The sequence below is a fragment of the Pelodiscus sinensis genome, chromosome 29 (assembly GCF_049634645.1).
Source record: "Pelodiscus sinensis isolate JC-2024 chromosome 29, ASM4963464v1, whole genome shotgun sequence".
Lineage (NCBI taxonomy): Eukaryota > Metazoa > Chordata > Testudines > Trionychidae > Pelodiscus > Pelodiscus sinensis.
In genome coordinates, this window is record NC_134739.1 from 14,164,225 (window position 1) to 14,192,174 (window position 27,950).

A 27,950-nucleotide genomic window follows, 5' to 3' on the forward strand; every position below is an offset into this window, starting at 1 on the left:
ACCTACACCCTATTTACCTTCAGTAAATATTTCTCTTGCTGCTAGGCAAGATTTTGGGGATCTGTGGGGGTTTTGGCTGCAAAATTCACACTTTAACCCCAGTCCATTCAAGGGCCCAGAACAGATAATGCCTTTATTATGAACAGATAAAGAGGCACAGGACTCAGTCAGATAATCAGATTGGGATGTTGAAATTAAAGTGACTCAACTAATTATCTCTGTCCCGGCCCCAATCCCTCCAAATCTCCCAGGCCAGGATTTTGAGTTTGTACTTGTGTATTTTTAACATAAGAGCAGCGCTCCAGCAAAACTCCTCTCAGACTGTAAGTTGGGAGTTTTAGGACCGCCAGCCAACTAGGACAAATAGAATGCAGAAGCTGAAATTGTGACAATAAAAACAGCAAACACCTGGACCAGCACAGGAAAAACAACCCAAGGAGTGAAAAACTATCCGCAAACTGCTCAAAATGGTGGCGTTCTTTTGCTCTGTGTGAAAGAGACGGACATGTGTCCACCAAATGTTGCTCTACCATTTAAAAAAAACCTCCCTGCTTAAGAGGAAAAAAAGAACATTAGTGGCTGCTGCAGCATTCTGGGACGTAAGAGGGGGAAAATCTCTCCTCAGCCTATTTTCTTTTAACTTTTTGAAGATACACAAACGGAATTGCAGCTGAGAGTGGGCAGACATAAATGCAGATTTCAACACCTAGAGTTTAAAAATAAAATAAAATAAATTCAGTCCATTTGTTTGTGCTGGAAAAATCAGTCTCACTGAGGGGGAAAAAACTTTAGATAAAAATAATTTCAAGCTATGTTGAGCCAGGGTTGGTGTAGTCGAACAGAGAGTGTTTCATATTAAGATACCTGAACGCCACTTTATGGCAGGAGTTTTGGGCTGTTACCTTACAAACATAAAGGAAAATAGACATCTCATCAGGACTTTGCCACCGCTGGCTGATGGACCAGCAAGGGTAAATACTCGCTGCATCTCGATTACTTGCCCTTCTCTGATAACTTGTTTATTTTCTCAAAGAAAAAGCTGTTTTAATGAGTTTTTCAGAACTGTCTCCTCTTTATAAAAGTAGAAGCAATACCTTTGGACTAAGTATATTCGACATATATAGGGTTTAAAGTTCATCGAATCCATGCCCATTTTGCAAACAGCAGCACGTTTGATTTTTTTTTTTTAATATTTGTAGTCACTTTAGAGGCAAGCTGAAGAAAGACATAACGGCAGTAATCCCGTGTCCACATATTGTACAAACAAACCAGGGAACTATTAGGATTTTGTCTACGGAAAGAAAAAAAGCCTAGCATGAATATTTTGGTCTATACCCCGGCCATGGAAAAGGCTAAAAATGTTCCGGATGAAAAAAAAAGAATTAAAATTCTTAAAGGGTGTGAGCGAAACCAAGAATATAAACATACAAAAGGCGCCTTGAAATGCCAAGGTTTGGGCCATATTTGCTCGTGACTGTGCTCAGTATAAAACTCCCCAAAGCGCCTCCAGTCTCTATTGACAGGGCTAAGAATAAAACAAAGTTTGTCTGAAGTACATATGCCCCCAGGCAAAGATTGGATGGCGTTCGCGATGCAGCCGTAATTAATCTTGGCGGAATTCTATTTCCCCCTCGTTCCACAAAGTTTACGTTGTTTGCATATGGGCCTCAACCCTAATGAAACATCACATCTCGGGAGTGTAAGAATTTGGACCTTTTAAAAATGGGAAATCAAGCTTAGGAAAGAATGAGAGAGAGAGAGAGAGAGAGAGAGAGAGAGAGAAGTCCTCCCCCACCCACCTCATCCTTTAGCAAATACAACCCTTAAAAGAGTTTAATCAGATAATATTTCAGGACTTACTTTCAGGAGCCCGAGCACTCTGGACCAGCAAAGCATGATAGCAGCAAATGCAAAGGTTTATCTCATCTGGAAAAGTGTTCACCCATTTCTGCCCCTTACAAGCCAAACCAAGCAGTTAAAGTGTCACTTAACATTCTAGAGAATGTGAAATATATTGTACATTGTCAACTCCCCAAAACCATAAAACTAACTTTATGGACCTCACGTGACTTTTGAGAGCCAGTGAGGGGTATCTGTCTGAGGTCTGGGCGATTTTTACGATCTAACTTCTAGATAAAACCCTATCCATTTGACATCTAAATGTCATACCTACTTTTGGTATAGTTTGCTATTGGTAAATATGTATGCCTAGAGATCTAGTTATAGATCAAGGGAAGGCGAGCAAATGGTCCTGGATCTGATAGTCCACCTCACAGTCTTCTCAAAATCATTTAAGAAGTACCTAAACAGTGGGGAATTAAGTTTGGTAAGTTTATAAGATCCAACTTTACTTAATACGAGCAGAAACCTGGACTAGCTAGTAAAGATGTCAATAGCGTTTTGTCAACAGATAGCAAAACTGAAATGTTTACCACCTTTGATTAAGTTAAATTATATGCGGCGCAAATGACTCTTTGTGGTGAGTTTCAGTAGTTAACAGAACTGTTATTTACGTGTCGAGCCAGCGACTAGGATATAAAAACAATATGCACATGGATGGAGATGGAACGGGTGGGGGAGACCAGAGATTATGCAGCAGCGATACTGCACAGATATAAACAGCTAGATCGCTTTATTTTTTTAAACCCTAATATATGCCAGATCTTGAAATGCACATACATATATTTTGCAGAGCATTTGTATCTTCTTGTTGTAACTTAGGCTGCTTGCAAACACTGCGTTTTAGCTGATATTTGGGTTCTTTTTGGAGGGCGAAACAAAGTTTGGAAACTATATAACAGGTTGCATTTCTTCTATAGACTGCGTTTGCTTTCCTCCTCCACCTAAGTCTCTGTTACGTGAAGTTTGCATTTTTGGCTTCGGAGAGGTTTCCAAAGGGATATGCAGGGAAGAGAACAGTTTGTAGCGTTGGTTAAATGCTCCGAGCTCAGTACAAGCGATACGCCAGTCCTGGTACCTATTTGTGTTTAGAAGATATTGCGAACTCTCCGCGTTGTGTAGAAAATACGAAGGGGAGTCTTTGTGAATAGGAGAAATGTTTATTTGACTTGAAGTGACGCTACAAACAAATACAAAAAGCATATTGGCAAAATACTAACAGGCAGCTAGCCATTTTACACCTACCACTGCATTCACTCTGCCCACTACAAACTGTCTATTAGTCACATCAGAAATAGTCCTACTATTTACAGACATCGGCACACGCTATGGTTGGTCCAATTTTATACATGTTTAATAGTGAAGTTTACCCACGTCTAAGAACACGTCTCAGAAATAGCTTGGGACAAGACAGCAAGGCGTGAAGTTGGAACTAAATCACAGATTCGACAATTTTAAGACAAAAAGATACAAGAGCTTTTTTTGCTTTTTTTCTTTTTATTTTTTCTTTACAGTTTTTTGCTTGTTTTTTTATTATTTTTTTCTGCTGTTTTAGTGCAGGAATCCCGACTTTTAGCTTAGGCAGAGAAAAAAATCCCCCCTCCCTCACAAGAGCTGTAAACTCAGGGGGAAAAAATAACCTAAACAAACCACCGTCTGTTATCAATTTTATAAATAAGTTAGAACATCTAAAGGGCTCACATAAAACATGCTAGCTTTCCAGAAAGCATCAAAATAGCACGGGCACAAACATTTATAAGAACATCAAGAGCGTGGAGGGGCATCTAAATTTTTTAAAAAATAATAATAATTATAAAATAAAATTAAAACAAAAATTAAAAAAAACACGACAGGAACGCAATCCTGGGATAACAGTACCTTAGGAGTTGTTTAAAATATCAACAACATGCCGGAAAAAGTGCCTTACTGTACAGTACTCAGAAACTAAGATATGCGTTTGCTTATCCCTCCCTCCTCCCCCCCCTTTTCTTCTCCTTCTTCTTTCTTTCCATGATATTCCTTTTCTATAATTCATGGCTGAAAGGCGCTGCCCGCGGAGACCACGCTCATGCTTTTCAGTTTATTATCTTTCTTCCACTTCATTCTTCTGTTTTGGAACCAGATTTTAATTTGCCTTTCGGACAGGCAGAGGGCATGGGCGATTTCTATTCTCCTCCTCCGGGTGAGGTATCTATTGAAGTGGAATTCCTTTTCCAATTCTAGGGTCTGGTAGCGAGTATACGCGGTTCTTGCTCTTTTACCGTCTGGTCCAGTCATGTCTGAATGATACGGACAACATTGGGTTTGGGTTTGGTTTTTTTTTGTTAGATCAAAAGGCAAATTATTCCCCTCCCAGGACAATCATGAATGTGCACTTGGTTATTTCAAAATAGCCTCCCCTCCCCCACGTGTAGACACCCTCCCCCCAATCTCCCAGTTCCGGCATATACAATTCAATATTCACGATTTAACTGCACCCTAAAACTCTTATCATTTTACCTACTGTGTGTGCGTGTGTTTGGATCTGCAAAATATTGACTTCCCCTGCCCCCCCCCCCCCTTTGCAAACCGCTGTTCCTGGTGCAGTGTGCTCGTGGGTTTTATTTTGTAATTAGCAGATTGTCAAGAATACACACACCCAAAATAATAAAGGACCGGGAGCCCCATCTGTCCAGATAAAGCCCGTTTTAGTTCTCCCCTCTCCTTTTCTCTCCCCTCCGCCCCCCACCTTTCCTCCCCCATCCGCAAATCTCCCCGCAGTTTTGAATGACCTTTTCTCTCTATACATATATGTATATATATTAAATAACCTCACATTTCGCGGCAGGGTTACAAAGACGTGGCACGGAAGGCAGTTTTCGGCTTAAAAGCACCGATCAGATAAATAAATACGAGGAGAGAAAGAGCTGGATTTCTTAATCAGGCGCCTCCTCCGCTCTTCAAATAAAACCGGGGAAAGAAGGAAGAAAGGGGAAGGGGGAAAAAAAGCAGAAGGGGGAAAAGGGAGGGGAGGAATAAAAAGTAGCTGTACCATGGCTAATGTGAAGCTTCCTCATCCAAGGGAATATTTGTGGTGTCTGCCCTTCTGTTGGTCCTGTGGATGTAGCCACGGGCTCTGTCTGCGCCCTGGAAATATTGTTGCTGTTTATTTGGGTGCCCTCTTCGGTCCCCGAAGACGCGCTGGTCTCGTCTATTTCTGTGAAATTTGTGTTGGTGCCGGCAGAAGGAGCCGGGTCGGAGGGGGACGGGGCGGGTTTGCCTCCATGGCTGTCGCTGTTGGAGCAGGGAAGGGACTCGGGAGAGGACAAGGAGCAGCTAGACGCCTGTCTAAACCTGCTCTCCTGCGCTGGCGGTGAAGAGAAGCTGCGGGAGCTGTCTCCCACCGCCCCAAAGTGGCTAGAGGAGGCCGAGCGGTTGATGCTAAGGTCCATCCCATTGTAGTTGTAGGCATAGGAGCTGGAATGCATGGTGCCTGAATCTCTGTACGACCCGTTCATAGCACTGCTAGTCCCATAATTTAGCAACTGATACTCGGGGCCATTTGGATAGCGCCCTGAGAACGAGTTTACAAAGTAAGAGCTCATTTGGGTTATTTTGGAGGGCTTGATTTGTGGCTCGTGGTCGTTATAACCCGGTGCTTGACGATTTATGATGTATTAATGAATTATAGCAATGCACTGTACTTCGTTTTTGCTATGTATGCGGCCAAATATGGGGGGGGTGGGGGTGCGTTTGGAAATCACGTGCTTTTGTTGACCAGTCGTAAATTCTCACTGATGACCTCAAGAGGTAATTCATGCTCTATGGTTACAAATAATGACGATCTGAGAATCGTTAAGGCCCAAGTCAATGCAAGCCTGGAAAAAAAAAATTCAGAAGACAGAGATTTTTTTCCACGTTGGCGGAATGCGCCACCTACTGGGCGCAGGGTGACTCAGCAGGCGTGCAGGGTGACTACCCACCTTTTAATGTATTTTTAAAGTAATTTCGCAGCAATTTGCACTCTTCGTGTTTTTATTCTTTTGTTAAAAAGCACACACACAGAAATGCCCCCTCATCCATGTTCATCCCGAGCATCTGCTGTCATGGTTTTTTAATTTTTTTATTTAATTTTGCAAGTGGAGGGAAAAAATGTTGATCAGATCCAACTCGGGGATTATTGTCAACAATCAGTTTTACTCCTGTGATCTTTGTATGGGGGTGGTGACCGTTTTTAAATGATCCGTCTTTTATAATAATGACATTTGTGGTGGGGAGTGGGCGGACAAGTCACCTTTGGAACTGGCGCTTCTCTGTTTGAATACCTTGGGAAAATAACGGAGCCTGCTGAAAGAAGAAGAAAAAAGCATGTGCGCTTTATTTATTTAATTTATTTATTTTAATTGGCACAATGAAAGTTTGGCTTTCTCCACCTTCTCATCATATTATCAAGTGCACAGTAACACCTTGTAATTCTGGAGGGAAGCGACAGGAAGAGAGATCAGCCGTTGAAACTCGGTGACAATGTTGCTTTTAAGATATTCTTGGACTTAGCCTCCCTCTCGCACACCCCCCTTTCAATACAACATAATTCTATTTCCCCTCATCGCAAACCTGCAAGAAATATTAGGTAGCAAGGAAAACCTGAAACTTGACCGGGCGGTGCTTTTTGTTCAACGCTGCTGGGGTTTTTTTTCCAGGCAGTTTAGGAATTTCAAATGCTTGTCTGCAACTCATTGGAAATTATGCGCCATATTGAAAGTGACATATAATTATAATAATTACGGGCAATGAAAAGAGTGGCAATAATAGTAAATGTCCTACAGCTGTGCCGCTTCTGCATGAATTGATTTTAAAAGTGACTGGCATTAAAACAGCTTGTGACATGAGGGAATGCATTAATACATAGGTATTTTTTGGGGGGGGGAGGAATAGTTCTTTTGAAAAAGCATTTTTTTCTCTCGCGTGAAGCCTCCTCCATGTGACTAGAATTGAGTTGAGCAATGGCTTTGTTTTAAATCTGCTCACCCCAAGGAGAAACACCATTTCTTTTCGTTCATTGTGCATTTTGAAAAAGCCAAGAAAAGTTTACTCCATGGCCTCTCCAAGACCTCTTCGGTCTTGAGCGCAGAGAGCAGCTTTTCTCAAACTCCAAGGCACAATGACATTGCCAGGAGAGCCAGCTGAAAGAGGTGTGTGTACGTCCATTTAGAAAACACCCTCACTGATTTTATTTTTTTTATGCTTAAATAATGCTCACCGTCTTGGAGTGGAAAAAAAGTTTCAACTAAAAAATAAATAGGAAAAGCCTGGAACCTCGCTTTGTTTACACTGCCCATCTCTCTGATTTTGGAAAGTGAAATAAGGGGCCAGATGTTTGAAAGATGCTCGACAAACATTATGTATCTTCGGTCGAGAGGTGGGAGCAGAATTTTGCCTCTTCCTTTGATTTATTATGTATATGGAACGCTTTCCCTCATAACTCTAGTTACTGTAACAATAAAAAAGCCATCTTAAAGCACAGTGTCAGCTCGGAGATATGGTTGGTGAAAGGTCCCGCATTTCAGATTAGGCAAAAAGAGGGAAAAGCAGATTTATCTCTCAACTGTAACGTCCGTATGCCGCCAGTTGCTTGTCCTAGCTGATTAGAAGTGTCACACGCGGGTAACACCAGAGCCTGCCTCGCTAGCAACCATTCAGCTGCACAGGAATGGCACATTTTCATAGCTAGGGCTAATAATACTGTTAATGACACCAACGGGCTGAGCAGGGGTGCGAATACTTTGCTTTTATTAGAGTACTCCAGGTCCATACCTAAGACAAACTACAAACACGACACGTACAAAAATTAATAAAATAGAATATTTCTTGTTGTTGCTTTTGCATCTTTGTAGGTAGTACTTGTTCCTTCAGTAGGTTTTCCTCTTAAAAATGAAACTAATTACGAAGACCCCAGGGTTTGATTAATTTACCAAAAGGAAAAAGCAACCAGGGGTGGGGGAATCTATAAGTCAATCGTGCATGAAACATTTTACAAAATTAAGACAATAAACACCAAAAATGACACATATTGCAGCACCTCCATTAAATACAAGAGTTAGCAGGTTACTAACAGTGACACCAAGGGGAGAAACACAGGTAAGAGTTCCAAATTATTATTATTTTATATTATATTATATTTGGAGGAATAGAACGAAAAAAAACCCTCAACTAGAAGCCTGGTTTTATTTTTATGACACGACAGATTAACTGATCACGAGTCCATCGGTGCAAAGTGATGTCGGTGGCAGGCCACCTTCAAACTGTCTCGGGTATTTTACAAAGCGTGCACCACGTCGGGGTGCGTTTTTAATGCCACTCCAACCCGTTCCCCCCCACCTTCTCCCTCCTCTAAGTGTGGGTACATTCGCTCTTTCTCTTAAATATTTTTTTTCACTCCGCGGCTTTCTCTTCCTCCTCCTCCGCGCTCAGCTGCGTGGAGTTGAGCAGTTTGTTTTCCTTTTTCCATTTCATCCTCCGGTTTTGGAACCAGATTTTGATCTGTCGTTCTGTGAGGCAAAGTGCGTGTGCTATTTCGATTCGCCGACGCCTGGTCAAGTAGCGATTAAAGTGGAATTCTTTCTCCAGCTCCAGCGTTTGGTAGCGGGTGTAGGTTTGCCGGCCTCTTCTGCCACTTGGCCCGAAAGATGAACCTGTTAGGCAAGGAAGGGGGGAAGGAGAGGATACCCAAAGGTTTATTCGAGTTCAGATCATAATGCCATTTGGGCCGGACACTTAGAACTCTGCAGAGTTTCTGTTTAGGGGCGATGGAGTCTGTCGTTCTGCCTTTGCTTTCCGCTTTACCTCCTTGCACCAACCCAAAGTCATCTAGGCAAAGTGCCCCGGGCTCCTTCTTTTGCAAAGCCAGCCCCGTAGCAAACCCCCTGAGTTCGCCTTGCAATGGGCATTGCTCCCTTTGCTGTCTGCTGCTTCTCCTGCATAGCTCGAAGGCATGAAAAGTTCTGCCAGTACCAGCCATTTGAGTGCCGGGCTTGGAAGACCCTGCTCGGTCTGTCTTATTCCATTATGTAAAATCTCAAGGTGTCTCTCCCCTCTACCCCCACACACCTTTGTGTTTTTCCTCCCTACCGGCAGCAGTAATAGATCTGGGCATTTAAGCAATAATGAAGTATATCGATCTAGACAAACTCTGTGCATTAAAGGGGATCCAAGACTCGATGTCCTCACACTAATGGACATCAATTTGGAACTTAAAAGGCAACAAATAATGAATGTAAACATGGGAGGACTGTTACTTTATTTTTGGATTGAAGAGATAGCACTTAAACCAGCTATACATCACGGGGGGGGGGGGGGGGAGGGAGCATTCTCCCATGGCAGACTTTTCATTACGCGTTGAGTTTCATTAAAACTGTAGTTCTCTCTTTTCAAATATTTAAGCCCTTTTACATTATTTAATTCCAGCGAGGGGAGGGTGTGTGTGTGTGTGCGCGCGCGTGAGTGAGTGTGTTGGTGTGTGTGTGTGTGTGTAGCCATACTGTTGTCATTGCGAATAGAAATCTCTCTTGTATGTGCAGAAGACACCGAGTTAGATAAATCATTGGAAAGAAGTGACATACGGATTACAGCGTGCAAAAGAGAAAGAAGATACGGGCTTGTCTAAGTATGGCACAAACTTTTTTGTGTGTGTCTTTAAAAAAAAAAAGAGGATCTGGTGAAAGAACCGGGCGAGAGAGCAAGACTGCCATAAAGTTTTGGGTTGTGTCAAGCATAACTTCGAGTCCCGTCCATTGCTGGAAGTTGGATCTGCGCTAAATTTCCTGTTTTCCTTTTGCAAATAAGAAGAGGCGGGAGGGGGCAAGGCGGCGGGGGTGGGGGGGCGGAATAAATATATATATATATATATATATAAAAGGAACTCACTGTTGCAAGAATTCATCCTCTGCATCCAGGGGTAGACTGGGGTAGAACACTTCTGCTCCTCACTTTCCCCGAAAACAGTTTTGCTCTGGGCGCAGTCTGACTTCCGCTGGTCTGAGGCAAACGGGACATGGTCCTCCAGATTGGGGTTGGCACAAGCAGGGTCTTTCTCCCTGTAAAACCCTGCTACCCCATAGTCACAGGCGGAGGTCCGGCTGTACGCCCCGTTCGCTTGCTGGTAGTAAGAGGAGGAAGGGTAACCCTTTTCCTGCACTCCGCTGGTTCCATAAGTAGCGGGGTAGTGTCTTAAAGGATCCGCATATCCCGAGGCATATAACGGGATTTGTCCCAGGAAAGGCTCCTGCCCGGCGGCCAGGCTCACCGGGAAAGTGGAGTTGACAAAATAAGAACTCATTGGGAGGAGGCAGCGGTCCTTCCCCGGCCTTATGATTTGTTGTGTTTTATAGTCCAAGTGGTTTAGCTATTAGTAGTATATCGGAGATTGGGTTTTAGCTGAAGGGGATGGCTGGGAGCCAGCGAGGGACACAAGGAAGTAGAACCATCTGATCATGGACTGACCAATCGCGAGCGCCTGAGATTGCAAAATAGCACCCATGAGGGGTTTGCAGTGCACGGGGGACCCCCAGAACAAACCACCCGACCCCTCTTTTTTCCTCCCTTTTCAACTACCACACGCACCCCCTTCACCAGATACGTTATGATCCGCGAGAGAGAAATCCCCAGACATTGGGAGTCTCTAAAACAATCATTAAAAACACACACACATACACCAAACACATACAACAGAGAGAGAGAGAGAGAGAGAGAGAGAGAGAGAGAGAGAGAGAAAGTTGAATCCTTTTATTCTGCAAAGTTTAATCCCTGGTTGCCTGTTATTGCTTGCAGACTATGTGGGTAATAGTGCTATGATTTTTCTTTTTCTTTTTCTTTCTTTTTTTATTTATTTATTTTTTTGCATCGAAAGCAACTTTTACTTTATTTTTTATCGGGATGGGGGTGGGGCTAAATAGACCGTATCTGTTCAATTAGCTCGGATATAGGAAAGGAAAGGTGGGTGCTGGAAGACGGGAGAAGAGAAGTCAAGATTGGTAACTTATTTCTCAGGTTTATCCAATGGATAGATTGACAGAGAAAACGCTTCCTTTTAAAGGGTCACACGCTGCCTCATCGCATTCTAGGTACTTATTTTGTGGAAGAGTTGCACAGCCAGGAGATGAATGGGAATCGAAGTGTTACCTTTATTCCGGGCTAAACACTCATCTAGAACTAGACATATGTCCCAAATTGTGCCCTCTTGCGTTTTATTGTTCATACCAAATCTATGTTCCGACCCTACACAGGCAGCGTTCGCTTACGGCCAAGAACTGTCTGTATCGATTGCCACTGATCAAGATTTTTTTTTAAATACAGTTGTTTGGCGTGTCTAACGGGGAACGATCACTCTGGCTCTCATATTGTAACCCCCTTTCCATGTGGGTCTGGTTCCCACTACCAGGGACTTATTTGGGAAAAAAAAAGTTGACACCTCTCAAGGAATAAACTCGAAATTCCGTGGGGTTTTTTTCCTCCAAACTAGGGCGAAAGACCGAATGAAATGAGTTTGGGCTGAGAGGGGTGGCTCATATTTCTGCTTGTATTCATTAGCGGTAGGTGTGGTTGGCAGTGGCGAGTCGCTTCTTCAGATTGCTCTAGCAGAAGACATGGTGAGATTTAAATATTTGGCCAGGCATGTTAGAGTCGTGTTTTTTTCAGAAATGTCCTCAGCAATAAAACTGAAAATGGAGTGGTTTCAGGGGCATTTCCAAATTCATACCTATCTGTCTGTCTGTCCTATGCAATGAAATATACAAAACACCACGTACACACCTAGATGTGTGTGCTTCGGCCCTAGGATTGCACATCATTTACATGGTCACTACAAAACTGCCAATTTCTGCCAATTTATGAAACTGTTCTCTTATTAGGAGCGAATTTATTTTAAACACTGTGTTTACAGCTCCAAAGCCAGAGGATTTTATGCCATCCCTGCCGTGGGCACTGGTCGGAGCGTTCTCTTTATAATTCAAGGAAATAACATGCAAAGGAAATAGTTTCTCTCCCCTCCTTTCTGACTGATGTCTATTATATTTGTTCTTGCAGAGTTTTCCTTTGTGTATGGAGTGGACCCAAACCTACGCAGATTTGGTTTATGGGCATGGGAACACGAGATTAAAAGAGAAACTTGACAGTCCGTTGGAAAAAAACAACAACAACCGTGTATTGAACACAATGAAGTGAATCGCTTTGCAGAAGGCAAACGCTCAGACATTTGATTAGAAAGTTTACGCAAAATGTGTCTAAGAGCAAAACCGCGAACAGCTGGGATGAATTGCACAGCCATGCAGAATATGGGGCTATGAAGTTTGAATCCCTGATAATTACATGAGTGAGTAAAAATTGCTGAACACGTTTTCTTTACATCTTTTTAATGATGATAGCTATGAAAATGGTCACCCCCCGAAGTATGTCGCAAGAATGTTTTCCCCGAACGTGGTGATGTCTGGCGCAGATCTCTGAGAGACAGTTCAATTTAGTATTCTTGTGGCTAACCTGTCCTATATTTTGGCTGTCGTCATTTTTTTGTGTGTGAAAGAAAAAAAATAAACTCACTAACTGAAACTCGCCTCTCGCTAATTGCTTATTGTCATTTAGACTGGAATAATATTAAGGAAGGTGGCGCTTCACTTAACAGTATTCATGGATTTTAGTGGGTGGGGGAAAATAGAAGAAAACTTGGTGTAAAACATAAATTAAGCTTTTGCTTCATTTTGGAAAAAAATACATAGATCGTAGTGTCCATCATCCATATAATCAAACCTCCAAGCTGGCATGTTTGCCATCTGTAATAGCTAGCAGTGTGTTCAGAATGCATTTGATCACAGACAGAACGGTGTGATCAGTGGTAAATTGGTCTCTAATCTCATTTTGATAGCTTTTTCAAAAGTTATCTTACATTTTTTTTCGGGGGGAGGAGGGGAATGGGGAAGATGCTTGGGCTATCTCCCAAGTTGCTTGCTAAACTTTTAAGATCCATCTATGCGGGGGGTTTGTGGGGAAATGTTTTGTGCAAGGCAATTTCTAAAGGCAGCCAGGAATGGGGCGTGGAACAGAAAGAGCCCTAAACAGAGCGGTTGCTGGTGCAGCTTACACTGCAGTCTTCGACGGTCTTTTCTTAGTGTATTTTCATCTGGGCCTCGTTTGGTTTTATGAACAAGAAAAGTAGCCAAAGAGGGTGTCGTTGTTAGAGACAACGGAAGGAAGTATAAAATGTTTCCAGTAGCCCTGAGAACCCACCTTTCCCCCTTACCCAATGGGCTGAGAATAAATAAAGATGAAAGGGACTTGTTTGCAGAATGTACCTTAGCAGTGGTCTCCCTTAGAAGAGTGCTAGTTTCACTCTTTCTCCATTTTTTTTTTGCTCGTCTGGTAGCAAATGCCAACTCCACAAAAGCAGAGAACAGCAGATAAATGAGGGGATTACAGCCGCCCACAAATATTTCGAAATGCAAACAGAACAGAGCCCTGCTTGTGTAAAAGCTGAGCGAGTTAAGAACTTCGCAGAAAGTTAAGTGGAAGCGGGTTCCAACAAAAACGGGTCGTTTCCCCCACCCCCTTCCTCCCATAGAGTTGGAATTCTCAAGCCCTCCGAACTCATAACGCAGCGGGACCTTCCAGATCAGGGGACCTATTGCAGCCATAAAGCCAGGCTAACACCAAAGACAACATCTGAAAAGCCTCGTTACTGTATTTCGACATCTAAAGCTATTCACAGCACAGAAGACTGGTCCTGTAATATACATCCTCACTCAAATCCCTATTAGGGGGAAAAAAAGGCATAAGGGTTATTTTCTCTCCATTGTTGGCATATTTAAAACAATGACCCCTGAAGGTGTTTTAAAAAAAATCCTCTCTCCATCCGCACATAACCATTTGAAACTTAATTTCCAGCAATTTAAGTTTAATTTACCTGACTTCCCGTGCAGTGCATAATAACCTCGTTAATGGGATCTTTGAAAAGGAGCAATAATAATCTACCATTGTTCCATTAAAGAGTGCAGCTAATAATTAACAAAAGGGGGGGGGAAGGAAAAAAAGCAAAAGTGAGAGGGGGTTGCGGGAAGGACACTCGGATAGCAAAATATGTATTCATATTACCTTATTTCCGCTAACGGAAACCCTGAGAGGGTTAAGGGGGAAAAAATCTTGCTAAGGAAACGGGTGGAAGAGAAATGAAAGCATGAACCATGTAGGTAGGCTGGGGGGTGCCGCCGGGTGGGAAGGGTTACAGAATGGAACAAGTGAATCATGGCTGTTATTAGTCAAAACGAGAAACTTTTTATTTATTTTAACATAGTCTCTGGGCATCTCACTTGCATACAGGGGAATGTCACTAGTCTAGACATAAACAGTTGCCAGGAAACTGTATGGTAGTAGGAGGAACCGAGGGAGAGACAGAGAGAGCTTTTAAAAATAAAAGGCGTGCATTGTCCTTTCAAAACCTACTGTATCTTAAAAGGGATTCTTCTTGTATTGTCCCTCTTCGCTCCTGCTTCCCTCCCCAGCCATCACCTGGGTTTTGTGCACCCCGGTAGACCTACCTTTTAAAGACAACTCCAGAAGAATCATTCCAAACAAACAAACAAGCAAACAAACAAGTTCTTGTCTTTATTATTAGCTCCAATCTCCTGCCTTATTCTCGCCTCCTCTAATTATGGCTCTCTGTGTACAAGCTGCGTTCGCTCGCTGGAAATAACGAGGCTTTTTTAAAACCCCCTTTTGGTTTTGTAATACATAATGGAGAAGTTCTGGATCCCAAAAACACATAACTTGGGGTCCTCCGCGCTGCAGCAGGCCTCAGAAAAAAAATTGAGCAAGTCTGAGATTCCTGAACCAAATGAGAAGTCACATATGCCCCATTTCCAGGAGGTACCCAGCTATGCAGTGCATTTATAATCCATTACTAGGGGGAAAAATGTAGAAATGGGATTTGTTAGCCAGTTTCAAGGTATATTAATCACCGAGAAATATTTAAGCAAACCGAAGTTTTCTTGCTTTGGACGGTAGATGGCAGCATACTGCACAAAATGGGCTGGAAAGCCATTTATAACAGAAAAGACATAAAGAGAAATAGACCTTTCCGTTTTTAAAAATAAACAACTAGGTGATGTTTAAACGATAGGAATTCCTTAATTAGCAACTTATCTGTGTCCTAGCGAAAACATTTAGATTACGTAGACAATCAGGCATGAACGGGTGCCCGGGGTAAACGGATTAAAATGACTTAACTTCGAGTGACATTATCTCTTGCGTTCTACAAGTGGTTTCTCACGTCGAATTTTTGAAGAAAAAATCAGCAGAAATAGATTCTGGAATGATGTTACTTAAACGAAATAAAATAATCACGTGCCTTTGTAGAAGAACAGCAACAACCAAAGAGTCTATGCCATTTTTGGACTGCAAAGGGAAAACATTTCAGCTGACGTTTATATTTTTCCTGCTATGTATAAACGCTCGACAGTTCCTTCCCAAATACCTTTTGACAATCAAGTTTTGTTTGCCATTTACACTCTTGCTAGTGTGTACTCTTGTCCACATGATATTCAGGAATAGTCCAGCCAGTGGTATAAGTCGCCTCGCCCATCTGTTTTTAATGGTTAACTCATGAAGGTATCCCTTAATCAATATCCCTTTCCAGCATAAGCCTCGTATACTATGATATTTGAAAAAGCCCCAGAAAACAGTAGCAATGTGTCTTTTTATAGCCCTGAAATACTAAAAAGGAACATTCAAAATGACGTGCAGCGCCAAACAGGTATTTTCTTCAAATCAAAGCAACCTTTTCGTTTAAAGCAGAAGCTAGTCAAACAAAAGGATATTTTCACACCCCACGGCAGCAAGTGGGGGGAAAGGAAGATATAACTAAGCAATATTTAGGCATGCACAGTTCCACAGACAGGTCACATTTGCAGGGACATAATAGAACGCAGTGAAATCCACACGGCTTTATTCCGTCACGAAGTCCTCTTTCACTTTCAAAATAAATCTAATCCGAACGTTGCAGCCCCTGTCTCTGTTATTATTCTGATTATGTTTTCTAGTTTCCAGACCCTTATTCTTCAGGACGGCTGTGGACTGCCCTCTTTGAAGAAACCAACCACATCATATCGAGCCCGGAGAGCAACAGAAAACCCAACTGGCTTCCATGCAAACTTCGCCAAATTACTGGGCTCGCCTGAAGACAGGCACACTGGCAGGATCATTCTGTCCGGGAGGGGTAAAAAATAAAATACATCTACGGCAACAACCCACAAAGGATTTGCTTGGCTGTTTTTAAGGCAGTTTCTAAAAGACACTGTCACTAAAGACCATAGCAGCCTTAAGTCAAATATCTACCGTATTCAGGTGATATTGAAATGCCTTTCTTTCTTTCTTTCTTTCTTTCTTTCTTTCTTTCTTTCTTTCTTTCTTTCTTTCTTTCTTTCTTTCTTTCTTTCTTTCTTTCTTTCTTTCTTTCTTTCGGGGGAGGAGAGAGGAGTTCTAATACTGCATTTTCTCAAAGCAAATATATAGAGAGCTATAGATATATCAAAAGAAAAGAAACATATAGTATTGCCTTACCTTTTGACGTCCATTTCTGTGGTATAAGATTTTTTTTTAAAAGCAAATAGCGTTTGTTTATCTTTTAGCTGACAAATATTGTCCCAACCTGATAGCCGTCGATTGTCTCTCTGACTTGTGATCGCTTCTTGCATTGCTGTCATTTGCATAGAAAATGGAGTAACTTCCCTCTTTGAAAAATGAGATCAGACTCCACTCGGCACAGAATCTCCATTTCCCCTCCATTACTACTGAGATTCCAAAACCAGCAGGCAAATTAACCCAGGGATTAAAAACCAAAAATCTTTAAACTCTCTCTCTGTCTCTTTTTTGGGGGAGGGGGGAGGAGAGTGTGTGCATGTGTGTCCCCCCCTTACCCCTCACCTCCTCCCCCTTTTAGCCTTATCGAGTTTATACACGAAAGTAAAAAAATGTAAAGAAGCAAGAGCCCTACAGAGGACACTGATCCGACCCAAGGTGGAGCGGCCAAAAGACTGGTGCATTGTAACCACATGGGAAATCATAAAAAGTTCATGTTCACGGTTAGCAGTCCACATGACCGGCTCTGGCCAATCCCAGAACCCAGCCACTCATAAAGTTCTATCACAAAGTTGTAAATTTTCATAAAACAACAAGGAATTTATTGCATTTCTTCATGACTGCTTTAACAGCAGTCTTTTTCTTAGCCGCCATCTTTTTTTAAAAAACAAAAATAAAAGAATATGCTAAGATATTTTTTTTTCTTGGAGGGAGATTTCATAGAGGTGCCGGAATCACACCTTACCCAGAGGGCTTTAAAAATAGAGGTTTAAAGCTACGTGGGTTTAACATTATTTAGCTGGGTAATTAGGAATCCATTTAGTAAAATAGAAAATTAGCAATTGCGGGCTTTGGACGATTTAGAAATAGATCAAGATAAATATATGGAAAGGGAAATTGCGGTTTTAGCTGTAGCATAATCTACCCCTGTGTATTTATGTTCACTTCATATTTAGGATCATTCGCTGGAAAAAAACAACAACCCTTAATTGGAATCCCTGAGAGTAGGTCATTTTAATATGTAAAAACGACTAGCAAGCCGTAAGATTTGGTGTTACGCTAATCAGATGGGCTTCAATAGAGTGAGCATAATAAATATTTTTTTAAAATTCTTAATTCCGAGAGGCCGGTTGCTAGCATAGGTACGTGTCGCAGGGACAATAGATCTGACCCAAAGCAGCAAAACCCAGTGTCACGAGCAGCAGGAATTTGCTGGAACGCAGTTTTCGCTCTGGAAAACGCACCCGTGAAAACAAGTGACAATGGGGGGAATAATGTGATATGGGAAAAATTTAGTTTTCACTTTTTTTTATTCACCGATCCGGCAGGATTTCTGTGTAAACGCCATCATGGCTAATATCTGGAATAGGTGTTCTACCATCATGATTTCTTTTAGCAATATGTTGCATCGTATTGTCTAAAAACTTTGGTAGGGTTATTTCGGTTATAAGTGGAAACCGTATGTTGTGTATGGGCGAGGAAAAATGAAAGAAAGGTATTTTATTAAATGTTTCAGCTTCCCTGACGAAAGAAAGAAAGAAAGAAAGAAAGAAAGAAAGAAAGAAAGAAAGAAAGAAAGAAAGAAAGAAAGAAAGAAAGAAAGAAAGAAAGAAAGAAAGAAAGAAAGAAAGAAAGAAAGAAAGAAAGAAAGAAAGAAAGAATTTACCAACTACAGCTAATTCCACGTGGTCTATTTATTCGTATTACTATTACGCACACATTTCTAGAATTACGTCCATCGCCTACTCGAAGGACACGTTGATTGTGCGCATTGGAAATATTAAAGAGAAAGAAGAGAAAAAGGAAGAGAGAGAGAGAGAGAAAGAGAGAGATACACTCACAAGCGCTTAAAATTAGTTTCCATTGTTTTTGCGTTGTTGATTTTCCTGAGTTTAATTGGTTTAATTTATTTTATGTGTGCTTTCATGTTAAACATTAGTTGGTGCTAATGAAATAGTTATAGTCCACAATAAAGCAATCGAAAGGGGCGGGGGGAGAAAACAACGCCAAACCCCAAACCATAGCGAAATATCTGGTGTCCTTGGGAAAGGGTCAAATTACCACAGGAATATATTAATAATATTCATATCCATGCCTGTATGTGGATATAGATATAGATAGATACATAATTGTTTCTTGCTTCTCTGTTTTTAGCTTTTCCATCTTTTCCCCAGTAGAATAATCTGCGCAGATATTTGGCGAAAGGGAAAAAAAGTGAAATCTGCAATCCCACATTCTTGGCAATAGGTTTTTATCCCCGACTATGGGTTTTAGTTTGCAAAATGTTTTGAAGTATTTAACATCTGTAGAAATGTCATTGCAATGTTATGCTGGAAATTAGAGGGTGAGGGAAAAGAGGTATCGGGGAATTAAAAGGGGGAACTTGCCTTCTACCCTGAAACCAACAACTAGTTTGTAACAGTGCAAACATATACGTGCAATGAACTGAGGCGAACTATTGGCGGGGCTTCTTTATTATTATTATGTTGAAATCACAAACCAGGAAAAAGAAACGCGCCGCAATTAAATAATCTGCGACCTGGATAGACACGGCTTTACTTAGTACAGTATTAATTATTGTTTCTCTCTCTAATGACTTGAACAAGGAAGTGATCCAGGTAAAAATATACACAGGCAAAACAGCATCGCAACCAGAAAAGAAACACAGACGTTACAACAAACAAGCGGTCATAATTCCTATTATGTACAGAGTCCTATATATACTCATAAGTTTAATTTCCCTTCAGACTTTCCCATACCATTTTCTAATTAAAGGTGCTAGCAAGACCACACATTACTTCATACCCAAAAAAAGTACACAAGGAAATACAAACAGGGAGCTTTACAAATACTTTGTACTATATGAAGACCCACATAGAAAAATGTATCTATTTTGACTCTGAAGCCACATTTAATAGGTAGATATCATTATCCATTCTATTGTACAAAAAAGAGACTGTAATATAGGTAGTATTTTTTTCAGTGTCAGGAAACAGAATGCATCTTTCCTAGGTTTGTTTTTATTTTGATTTCATTTATTTTTTTATAGATATAGTCCTTTAGGTTTAGGTTTCTCGTTTCCTGGATTAGTTTTCTGGACTCAAGTCCCGTTCCGCTTTCAGTCTTCCTCCTCATCTTCAGCGTCTGGTTTTTCCTGGCTATTTGAACCGGGACAGGCAGTTTTATTTTCTTTTTTCCACTTCATGCGTCTGTTCTGAAACCAGATTTTGATCTGCCTCTCTGTCAGGCACAAGGCATGGGCTATCTCGATGCGCCTTCGCCTCGTCAGATAGCGGTTATAGTGGAATTCTTTCTCCAGCTCCAAGGTTTGGTACCTGGTGTAGGTTTGGCGTCCCCGCTTTCTGTCTGTCCCTGTGAAACAATAAATTAGAATCCAATAAACTCTGGTTGTTTGTTGGGGGGGTTATTTTTGTTTCAACATATTCTAGATATGGCCCATCTCTCAATAGAACACGGACACTTTCCCATCAGCTAGGGATGTGCTCCGTTCATTTTTGAAGAAATGCATTAGTGTAACATAGGCCCCATCACAAACTGAATTATTTTTTAATCTGGGGCGGGGGAGTGTTACCCATTTTTAGGTTGCGCGGGGGAGGGGAGAGAGAACGTTTGTGACTTTTGGGAACCACTTTGATATGAACGCATTTTTTTTTAACCTAAGACATTTCTTAGGATCCAGCAAGTAAATAAACAAAGCGATAAATACATTCCATCGCTAGCTAGAAGTATCTGCTGAATATGCCATTTCAATTATTCCTGCTTTGTTAAAGCTGTCACCATTAAAGCTCCGTTTGTAAGATGCGCAATGGTCTTAATTATTAAACGGAATGTTTTCTGTATCCCATTGCTCTTCTGGCCTGCTGGAAACGCGCAGTCAGTGGTTAAGCGTGGATCAGGCTACTTCCTCAGATGAAAGTGGGGTATATTTTAAAAAAAATCTGTATGAAAGATGAGGCCGCCTAAACCGAAGTTTTTGTAGAGGAATATTTTTATCTGCCTGGGAACAGGCTGCAACAAAGACGCAGCAAGTTATCCAGCTTCCCCACAACTATGTAGTTGTCTGAGAAATGGGGTCTGGAATGAAACCAGCGTACATTTTCGGGTCATTTGTTGGAATTCAATTGGAAATAATTACGCAGCAACATGATGTTTGCGGTTTTCTATTTTTCTATTCCGATGATCACCAGAATGGGTCCTACAAGCCCTCAACACTGATCCAAAACATTCCAGTGGAGGGGCTTTTGGGGAGGGGGAGGGTAAGCAAGAAAAGACTGTTATTAAAGAAAGGAAAGGGGAAATGACTAGGCTAGCTGTAAAAGAGGCGAGGAAGTAAAATGTGCAGTTCAGTGGAATGTGGGTTGTAAAATCCGTGAGGGAAGAGAGCCATAAACTGGCTTGAATGGAAATTGCTAAACTCTCTCTTCTTCGCTGATGAAATCCCACAACCCCAATTACACACTGGGCAAAGGTTGGGGATGGGGATTCTTCTAGGTGCAGGTAGAATGTTAGTTCTGGGGCTCTGCGTACCACACCCTATGCCTCTTGGAGGGTTTGTCTTCGCAGGAATCCAGCATGTTCGCCCAATTTCAAAATCGTTCCTAGCCTTGTTGCTATACAATGGCACATGCCAGAAAAGGGGGGGGGGGAGGGGATTGCTTATCTCGGAAGCCAGAGAAACGCAGAGATGAAGTGTTCGCAACCAGAAATATTTAGTCTTTGATACCTCAACTGTAAAGGTGAATGAATTATGGAACCGGCGATGGAAAATACAGACCACAAATAAGCAGAGAGTACATTCCTGCCTGTGCAAGAGCCCGCATTAGGCTTCCTTTAATTAGCACCCCGCTTGGACAGGAGTTTCTTCTTCCCTAAAGTTTCCTAACAAGACATATTCAGAATATCTAGCTTCAAGTGAACTCATTAGTCAAAAGGCTATCAAGTTGCAATCTGGCAAGTCATTGGAAAACTAGAGCAGCGACATGACCTTACATGTTCCACACGGTTTTCAATGGGACAGCGACCTATTTTTAAAAAAACTCCATTTGCAATAAAAAATGAGATCTTCCTATTTTAATTTTCTAGGCCGTGATCTGAGAAAGACCAGATAAGAAAGATAAGAGAAGTGATTTAGTTAAAAAAAAAAGTCAGACCAGTTTGGTCACGCTTTATTGCCGGAGTGTTTCTTAATTCTTGAAATGATTTCAGTGTATGAGGAAACTAAGGTTATGTCAGACCTCTGTCTCTTGTAATGAATCAGGGTGTTTATTAAATGTTAATTGACACTAATATGCTGAGACGAAGCGTGTTTGGGGATGAAATATACATACGCCAGCCGGGATGGGTGCACTAGACAGATCTGTGTTTTAAATACATGTGCTAAGTCGGCACCTACACTTACTGAGACCCCGGTATCCACAGCTCCACGGACTGTGTGTGTGCATCACCCTGACAGCGTGTGTGTCTCACAACTTTTGGAAGCTGGTGCAGGCACTTTGTCTAATAAGCTCCTTGCAGATCCGCTCCCACGGATCGCTCCGCTAAGCAGAGTGACCCCACAAAAAGCATAAACACGGACCAGTTACTTGGGCGGCTGCGCTGTGGACCCGAGACCCTTTGTCGCCTTCAGAAATTTCAGCCGTTTCCAGAGCGCGGATTTAACTGCACGTGGAATGAGGTGTCGCAGTTTCTATTAGAATCACGCCAACCACCCAGGCTGGAACGGGATGCGAGGGCTTTAGCCAGGAAAGCTCTGGCAATCTTCAACAAACAAGCGCAAATTCCACAAGCAAACAAAATGTGTGTATCTAGAGATGTATATAAAAGCCCTGCCTTTCCAGTGCTTCTTGCGGTCCCCATAAACACAAATGAACGGAGTAGCTTCCAGAAGAGGGACCGAAAGTCATTACTTTGTCGTCCTGCCTTTCCTCACGAAGACAAACGGCCTTTTGCATGGCCCGTACGCAGCCCCAGCAATTCTAATAAATATTTAAAGCTAAAAGGGTGGTTTTATGGGTGGAGGGGTTCCTCTCTGGAAGGCAGACAGCGCGAGCAAGCGAGCGAAGAGAGAGCTCTCTTTTCGGCCACACCTCATGCAAGGAATTGGGGACAAAACCCCCTGCTCTGCCCACCCCCCTCCTTTCCCGCACGCCATAAAATCATTTAAATTTTTTTGCACCCCCCCACCGCCCCTTTAGGCGTCTTTCTTGAAGGAGGTTTCCACTTACCTGTGCTTCGCATCCAGGGATAGATCCGGAAGTTGCTCTCGCTTTGCAAATCGGAATCCCTCTGATCCGTTTTGCTACACCCCTGCTTAGAGGCATCTCCCGGGCACATCATAGAGAGGTTTTGCTCGAACGGAGAACAGTGCATGTTGAAGGAGCTGCTGTCTAGGCCGTAGCCGGTGGAGTACATGCTGGAGGTTTGGGGGTGCATGCTGCTCCCATTGGCGTATAAACCCGGCATGGAAGCGGCAAAAGAGGTGCTGGAAGCGGACCCATACCCGGTGCGTTGGGTGTTGGAGGCAAACGCGCAAGAAGTTTGCTCCGGAAAGACTCCGGATGGGAAAACTGAACTTGCGGCTTGATATTTAGAAAATAAAGCATTCGCATAATACAATGAACTCATAATTTGGCCGGGTGATTTGTAGGCCGGGACGTTTTAGTGTCGGTTTTACGAGGTACCGTGATATATTACGGAATTAGAGTCCAGATTTACACCAAAAAGAACCCCCTTTTTCCTCCCTGACCATGTGACTCCGGGGCACGTGATTTTGTCCGCCCCAATCAGCAGCCAGCTTCCCCACTGGCTCCTGGTAATGTGGAAAAAAATAGTAGGACGGCTGGATTTATAAAATATGATAAATAATTTATGGGATAGGAACCCTCCAAGATCCGGGCTGTAAGGGGTGTGTGTGTGTGTGTGTGTGTGTGTGTGTGTAATTGTGCAGTCGATAAGCAACCTGTAATTGTGTGTGTGTGTGTGTGTGTGTGTGTGTGTGTGTGTGTGTGTGTGTGGAGTGTGGAGTGGGGAGTAAAAGATACACGTTGGCTATAAAGAAGCGACTCTCTCTCTCTCTCTCTCTCTCTCTCTCTCTCTCTCTCTCTCTCTCTCTCTCTCTGCTGGGAGAAATAAATGAACGGAGCTCTGTTTATTCCTTCATTGCTTCTGTCTAAAATTCCTTCCTTCGCCCCCATCAGATTTCACTGTCTTTGTCATGGCTTTTTTTTTCTTCTTCTTCGGGAGACTCTATCCCCTTTCTCCCCCCACGCCTTATCTGTAGCCCTGAAAAGACAAATGCCTCATTGATACCTAATACTTTAGGGGTTTTGTAAAAAAAAAAAAAAAAAAAAAAAGCCATTCAGTTGTGTATTTAATTTATTCCCATGCCACAGGCGCTGAGCTGGCATTTGCTTCCCCTGTTGCAAAAAATAAAGACTCTACAGATCCCTTGTTTAGCTTGTCAACGGGTCTGGGGAAGCCAAGTACAGTTTACCAGGTCGCTGCTTAGCTTTCTGCTGGGGAAGCAGGCGGTTCTTCCCCAAAGTAACCTCTCTCTTTCTCTCTCTCTCGCCTTCTCGTGTTTAAATGAAAGCTTTGCTTGGGATATGAGATCACGACCGATCGGCAGCTCCAGTTTTCGCTATTCTTCCTTTCCAAGGTTATGGCGAAAGGGAAAATAACCCTCTGTCCCTCTGTCTGTCTTTCACACACACACACACACACGCGTCAGCTACTCCGCGGCCCATCTGACAATTCTGCAAACAGATTAGAGAGGGGGGAGGAATGATTCATTTCTGAGTGATTGGGCTTCGTCTTGGGAAAAAATGGGAGCAAGCAAGGAAAGAAAAATTTACCTTGAGGAAGGATTTCCACACAGCCACCTAATCTGTCAACAGATGTGAACTGTTTAAAAAAAACAACCACCACAAAACAATCCATCCCCCCCCCCTTCCCCGGCACCCCCGAAGCCCTCAGTTTCAGCCACTGCGTCCTCCAGGCTTAGTAGCAACCTCCACTCCTCAGCCTCGCGAAAGGGCAGCCGCTTCTTTGACTGCGAGGTCTGCATGACAGGGCACAATTGACTTTTATTTCCTTTCTATCCAAGTAGTCCTAGAGGAAATGAAGCAGGTTAAAAGACCGCTGTCACGGGATTCTCACTTGTAAACTTTATTGTAACTTTCTTCCGCCGCTTCCAGGTTTAGACAATAGAACAAAGTGATGAAAGAACAACAAAATATATCATTAGTTCCCCCCATAAAGTAATTCACGGATACAGTATACATTCTTTTTTTCACAGTAAACCTAAGGATCACTTTACAACTTGCTTCACTGTGCGCATGCTAACTAAAGGAGAGGAAAGAGGTTTTGGGGGCCAGAGACACTAAAAAAGACAAAATTGTGAACAAAAATAAAAGAACAAATCCCACCCCAAATCAGGAAGGAAAGGAAAGTGACCAAATAATAAACATAAAAGAGAGATAGAGAGAAAGCGAGAGAGAGAGAGGGAGTAGAAAGAGGTAACTACAGCATAAATAGGCAGTTTCATGTTGTTGGGTGTCTGTTTTCATAGCTACCTCCAATATCATACAGCTGACCACAACAAAAAAAGGAGGGTGATTAAAAAGTGCACAATGTAATTTCACATAAACTCCTATAGCATTGAAAGCAGAGTTAACCCCCCCATAAAGAAGAGAGAGAGAGAGAATTCACAGTCATGTTTTACATAAGCTATTGCGATACACTACCACTAGTTAATAACTGGCAAAAGGCTAGAAAGACCTCCGGATCTCTTTTGCATACTGTTCATTGTACCAAAGGACAATCAGGAAAAGTGGGGGCTTACAGCTATATTGTTTGACAGCAATAAAAGGGTTTTTTCTCTTTTCTATGCATTGCTCCCCCTCCCCTTACATTAACTGCCATTAATGTAAGAGCCGGAATCTCGCCAGACCTTAGTGCTTGTCTCTCAGTTCTGAAAAACCTTATTTCTTCTCCCCCTTCTGTGCTTCCCCTTCCTCATCCACCTCCTGGGCTCTTTCCATTTTCTGTTTTTCCAGTTCTTCCTGCTCGCATTTGCTGCTGGGAAACTTGTCTTTGTTGTTTTCCTTTTTCCATTTCATCCTTCTGTTCTGGAACCAGATTTTAACCTGCCTTTCGGTCAGTCCCAGCGCGTGCGACACCTCGATCCTCCGCTTGCGGGTCAGGTAGGGATTAAAGAGGAATTCCTTCTCCAGCTCCAAGGTTTGGTACCGACTGTAGGTCTGCCGCCCCCTTCTGCGTCCAGCGGCTGCTGGGGGGTGGCAAAGGTTGGGGAGAAGAGAAGGAGGTTGAAAGATACATAAACCAGGCTCCGGAATAGAAAGCGAAGGGGTGGGGGGGGGGGGGAGGAGAACAGAGAAGCAAAGGCAGGAAACAAACAGCCAGACCCGACCCCTCTAGAATATTACAATAGGGGAGGACAGCTCTTAAAGAAAGTTGTGTGGGGGCGGGAAAAAAGACCCCACCACCCCACTCTCCGAGAGCGGAGCTCGCAACAACAACAAAAAAATTGTTCCCTTGCAAAAGGGGAAAAAAATATCTCTTCACTCCTTTGTAATCAAGACAGCGCAGAGTTAGAGCCCGGGCGAAACCCAAAACAAAACGCAACACACACACACAAAAACCCACCCTCAAATGAAGGGGCTTTAAGGCTATAAAAGTGCAATAAACTTTAGGGGAAGCGCCCCGCGCTGAAAGCCCCGCTCTGCACCAGGAGAAGAAAAGGTCTCCTTCAGGGTAATTAAACTATAAAGCAATTTACAAGTGCAAAAGTTTACCCCCATAAAGCAGTAAAAAGTCGCTGTGGAAAGGGGGGGATACTTTATGGGTTCAGGAAATGCCTCCTCGCTGCCCTTTCTATTTCGCCTCACCTTGCGGCCGCATCCAAGGGAAAAGCTGTGTGGGAGAAGGGCTCTGCTCTGAATTCTCCGCCTCTTCCCCAAGGCCGCTGGACGCCAGCTTGCAATCCGCGTACTGCGCCAAGTCCGGTTCCTGCGTCCCGAACAGACTCTGTCTCTGCAGTGGGTCGTAGCCATAGAAGTTGCCGGGGTCCCCGTGGCAGGCTACCGCGCAGGGACTCTGTTGGTAAGGGGAGCTGGAGAGAGAGGGTGCTCCGTGGTAAAACTCCTGAATTTGGGTCGGATGCTGAAAGCTGCCCCCCGAGCTGGGTCCATACACAACTGTGGGTCTGCCTCCCAGGTCCTGAGCAAAGCCACAGTCATAGTAGTTGGGGCGCAGAGAGTCCCCGGTTTTATATTTGGAGAACAGTGAGTTGACAAAATAAGAGCTCATTTTAATTTTTTCCCCCTAAACCACGGGAATCTAGCAGCGCAGAAAGAGCTAAGAGGCTCGACAACAACAGTTTGTGATTTCCAGGAATATAAAAGGAGGATATAATCAAAACTCTAAGGCTGCATGATACTGAATTCTTGCTTCTTCCCCCCCCCCTAAAAAAAAATCGCCACTTATAGGAGTTCTCGCTTTACATTTCCAAGAAGAGGTGCCAGTCAGTTCATAAACAGTTTTCAGTGATTTACTTCGGCGCAAATGAGTTGTTTCATATTTTGCAGTGTCTTTTCATGATCATTTGCATCTATTACCAAAACCTCATCCGATTGGCTTCTCCTTACTCCACACGGACTCTGCACTGCATGATTGTGAAAGGAAGAGTGTGAGAGAATAAAGAAGGAAAAGCCAGAGAGGGAGAGAGGGAGGGAGAGAGGGAGAGGTGGGGTGCATATACGGATTAAATATGTTTAACTAGCTACATTAATGAGATATCTCTCGCCTCACAACAAATCAAATACCTAGACCACCCAAAAGATTGATTTTTGGGGAGTGTTGGAAAATTAAAGAGAGGCGCTCTCCCTCGTTAATTTCAAAAATTTAACGAGGCAGTTTTAGCCTTTTTAAATGTCAGGGTCGCTTTGGAAAACTGTAAAAGAACACGATTTAATTGCTACCCGTTTTAAAAGGTCCTATAAATGTAATTGGTATTTTAATACAAGTTATCAAATCATACAGCTTCTTATCCTAAACATATTTTAAAACAAACGAGGTAGTCATATTTAACATTTTAATGATCAATTTCCTTATTATTGATAAAGGTTTAACTATCGCATGAAGGGAATTGCATTTGTAATAGCCCCCAAAAAAGGCTGTAAACTGCTTAACAAACTATAAAACGCCATAAAGTCGGGGATGTTGTTGTTGTTTATACCGCACTACATAAAAGCTGTTAGGATTTTACGAGTTCCTTCCTCTACTGCTATAAAGCAGAGGGTTCGATTGGAACCTTTCGCATTATAGCAAGATGCTGGGGTGTCAATATTGAATTAAAATGATTATAGTTTTTCATCTATAACATTGACTTTTTGTGGCTCACTCCCCCCGCCCCC

At 42.6% G+C, this 27,950-nt stretch overlaps 4 protein-coding genes and 1 long non-coding RNA gene across 6 annotated transcripts in view; 1 reads left to right on the forward strand and 4 right to left on the reverse strand.

Annotated features, from left to right (window-relative positions):
- HOXB5 (homeobox B5) overlaps positions 1 to 7,500 on the reverse strand; it is a 44,455-nt gene extending 36,955 nt beyond the window's left edge. The window contains exons 1-2 of the mRNA XM_075911276.1: positions 4,931 to 7,500; positions 1,861 to 4,178 (exon numbers count right to left, since the gene is read on the reverse strand). Of these exons, the coding sequence (XP_075767391.1) occupies positions 3,931 to 4,178; positions 4,931 to 5,483 (801 nt within the window). The 5' untranslated portion in view covers positions 5,484 to 7,500 and the 3' untranslated portion in view covers positions 1,861 to 3,930. The remainder of the gene's footprint in view (positions 1 to 1,860; positions 4,179 to 4,930) is intronic.
- Positions 2,188 to 12,477, forward strand: LOC106731806 (uncharacterized). The gene is made up of 2 exons (XR_001368066.3): positions 2,188 to 2,326; positions 11,959 to 12,477. It is a non-coding gene; the product is annotated as an uncharacterized LOC106731806 (long non-coding RNA).
- On the reverse strand, positions 7,647 to 11,985 carry HOXB6 (homeobox B6). The gene is made up of 2 exons (XM_006120464.4): positions 9,802 to 11,985; positions 7,647 to 8,570 (listed from the first exon to the last, which is right to left on the reverse strand). The coding sequence occupies exons 1-2, from the start codon at positions 10,211 to 10,213 to the stop codon at positions 8,311 to 8,313; spliced, it is 672 nt and encodes a 223-aa protein (XP_006120526.1). The 5' UTR covers positions 10,214 to 11,985; the 3' UTR covers positions 7,647 to 8,310.
- A 6,463-nt stretch (positions 12,478 to 18,940) lies between the features above and the next one.
- HOXB7 (homeobox B7) lies at positions 18,941 to 23,521 on the reverse strand. Its single transcript, XM_006120461.4, has 2 exons — positions 22,740 to 23,521; positions 18,941 to 19,866 (listed from the first exon to the last, which is right to left on the reverse strand). Exons 1-2 carry the CDS (start codon positions 23,137 to 23,139, stop codon positions 19,613 to 19,615), a joined length of 654 nt encoding a protein of 217 aa, XP_006120523.1. The 5' UTR covers positions 23,140 to 23,521; the 3' UTR covers positions 18,941 to 19,612.
- A 1,136-nt stretch (positions 23,522 to 24,657) lies between these two features.
- HOXB8 (homeobox B8) lies at positions 24,658 to 27,332 on the reverse strand. 2 transcript variants are annotated; one of them, XM_006120460.4, is made up of 2 exons: positions 26,424 to 27,332; positions 24,658 to 25,801 (listed from the first exon to the last, which is right to left on the reverse strand). In XM_006120460.4, exons 1-2 carry the CDS (start codon positions 26,842 to 26,844, stop codon positions 25,497 to 25,499), a joined length of 726 nt encoding a protein of 241 aa, XP_006120522.1. In that variant the 5' UTR covers positions 26,845 to 27,332; the 3' UTR covers positions 24,658 to 25,496. The 2 variants fall into 2 exon arrangements, with proteins under 2 accessions (XP_006120522.1, XP_006120521.1); XM_006120459.4 differs by having other exon boundaries at positions 24,658 to 25,804; positions 26,424 to 27,321.
- Positions 27,333 to 27,950: the final 618 nt, after the last annotated feature.